The 2,565-nt window shown below is 43.5% G+C and overlaps 1 protein-coding gene across 1 annotated transcript; it reads left to right on the top strand.

Annotated features, from left to right (window-relative positions):
• The first annotated feature begins 1,332 nt into the window (after nt 1-1,332).
• Nucleotides 1,333-1,878, top strand: LOC141714566 (uncharacterized). The gene has a single exon (XM_074518079.1). The coding sequence runs from the start codon at nt 1,333-1,335 to the stop codon at nt 1,876-1,878; it is 546 nt and encodes a 181-aa protein (XP_074374180.1).
• The last annotated feature ends 687 nt before the right edge of the window (nt 1,879-2,565 follow it).

The following is a 2,565-nucleotide window of genomic DNA, read 5'->3' as shown; positions in this document are numbered from 1 at the left end:
CAGTCCTCGTGAAGGAAGAACAGAAGCTCTAGAAGCCTGTATACTATGTAAGCAAGTTGCTCTATGGAGCAGAGTTGAATTACTCCACCATGGAAAAGTTAGCGCTTGCTCTCATCACAGCCTCGAGGAAGTTGAGACCATACTTCCAGGCTCACAAGATCGAAGTCCTGAGGGAGCAACCCTTGATGAACATTCTTCATAGCCCGAAGGCCAGTGGAAGGCTCATCAAGTGGGCAATTGAGTTAGGAGAATTTGATATCAAGTACAAGCCTCGAACGGACATCAAGGTTCAGGATTAGCAGACTTCATGGTCAAATGCACCATAAACGACCAAGAAGTCGGAGGGCTAGAGATAGTAACCCTAGAAGGAGGAGAAAAAAAGAAAGATAAAGAAACAACCCTGAAGGAGTATTGGGTTATCCATTTTAATGGGGCGTCCAAAACAAAATCTAGTGGTGCAGACCTAGTCTTGCAAAGCCCTGATGGGTTTATATTTGAGTATGCTTTGAAGTTGGACTTCCCAACTACGAACAATGAAGCAGAATACGAAGTGTTGATAGCCGGCTTAGGCTTGGCTAGAGCCGTGAGGGCCAAAAACCTGAAGGTTTGCGGAGACTCAAGACTTGTAGTTGCTCATGTTAATGGAGAGTGTGAGGCCAAAGATGATACTACGGCCAAGTACCTGAGAGTCGTAAAGGTAATACTGACTCAATTTGATGAATGGTACACAGAAAATGTTCCAAGAGAGGAGAACACTATGGCCGATGCCTTGTCCCAGTTCGCCTCATCTGAAATTGAGAACTATCTAAGAAGTATCTACTTCCAGATCTTGAAGATCCCTATTTATGTCATCAATCTGATAGCACTAATTGGTACGATAAGTTGCTAATAGACCAGATCAAGACCTACTTAAAGACTGGGTGGAATCCCGATGATGCCCATGAGGTACGCAAGCTATCGGTTAGAGCATTGAGATATTTATTGATTGAAGGCCTTCTCTGCAAAAGGTCCTTTTTTATTCCGTACCTGAAGTGCTTGAGACCTCTTGAAGTAGATGAGGCACTTAAAGAAGCCCATGAAGAGATTTATGGACAAAACTTGGGGGGCAGGGCCCTCGCTCACAAGATAACTTGGTTGGGATTCTACTGGCCAACTATGCTAGCTGATGCAAAAGCTTATGTGAAGAAATGTGACAAGTGCCAGAGGTGCGCTCCAATAGTATGACAACCCCCAGAGAGGCTTACATCTATCAGCACACCCATCTGTTTCGCAATGTAGGGAATGGACATACTTGGACCATTTCTTGTATCATCGGGATAGAGGAATTTTATTATGGTAGCCATAGACTACTTTACAAAGTGGATTGAGGCTAAAGCACTAGCCAAGATAACTACCAAGCAAATTGCCCAATTCTTTTGGGAGAATGTGATATGCCGATTTGGAATCCCGCGCATCCTTGTCACGGATAATGGGCGACAATTTGATAATGCAGAGTTCAGAGAGTACTGCGATGATAACAACATAGATCTTCGCTTCACCTCGGTTGCTCACCCACAAGCAAACGGGAAGACGGAAGTTTCTAATAGAATCATCCTTGATGGGCTTAAGAAAAGGGTTGAACGCTCAAGGAACACTTGGACAGATGAGTTGTTGCCTATACTATGGGCATATCGTACCACCTACAAAGTGACTACTGAAGCTACCCCATTTATGCTGGCTTACGGAGCCGAGGCCGTGGTGCCCCTTGAAATCACACCTGGATCCCCTAGGATCAACGCTTATGAACCTGAAACCATTGAAGAAAGCATGAGGCTCACTCTCGATCTCATTGACGAGGTCAGAGATGTGGCCAGCGCCCGCAATGCAGAGCATCAATGAAGAGCCTCTCTCTATTATAATAGAAGGGTTAAAGAAAGGTTCTTTTACCAAGGAGACTTGATCTTAAGAAAGATTGATCCATCAGGAGTTGAGGAGAAAGAAAAGCTAACTCCTAACTGGGAAAGGCCGTATAAGGTCAAGAAAATATTAGGACGGGGATCCTATAAGTTGGAAACCTTGAGCGGTGACAAAGTGCCTCATATCTAGCACGTTTCGAACATGATGGTTTATTATGTTGACATGAAAGACATGTTCCTAGTACGTAGTAGTAAATGGGGGAATAAGGTCGACCAGTATACGAGCATCTAATGAATAAAATTCCCGAAGGACCAAAGTACCAAAAATAAAAGACGAATATGAAATCAAATTACAAATGCAGGAGATCCTGAAGGATCATATATCAAGTCATGATGAACAATTAGGTTACACATCGGAGATGTTCAAGTCCATGAAGGACTGCAAATTGATAACCGCTGAATAAAAGCCACACATGGCAAACAAAGCCATACAAGGCCTAAATACTGAAGGACAATCTATAGTCCAAAATCTGATGATTGGCCAATAGTGGAAACCTCAGAAATAACCTAAAGTCTAGAAAAGCCCCACAAATTTACCACATCCGGGTAAGAGCTATGAACAGAGCCAATGGATATGTTAACAGAGCGCACCTCATCATCATGGGTGTCC

The sequence above is a fragment of the Apium graveolens genome, chromosome 3 (assembly GCF_009905375.1).
Source record: "Apium graveolens cultivar Ventura chromosome 3, ASM990537v1, whole genome shotgun sequence".
Lineage (NCBI taxonomy): Eukaryota > Viridiplantae > Streptophyta > Magnoliopsida > Apiales > Apiaceae > Apium > Apium graveolens.
Note: the sequence above shows the minus strand (reverse complement) of the source record. Positions and strands in the feature narration are given on the sequence as shown.

Bases quoted from the DNA above. Each gene is read 5' to 3' on its own strand.
- LOC141714566 (XM_074518079.1), top strand. From the start codon at position 1,333: ATGGTAGCCATAGACTACTTTACAAAGTGGATTGAGGCTAAAGCACTA.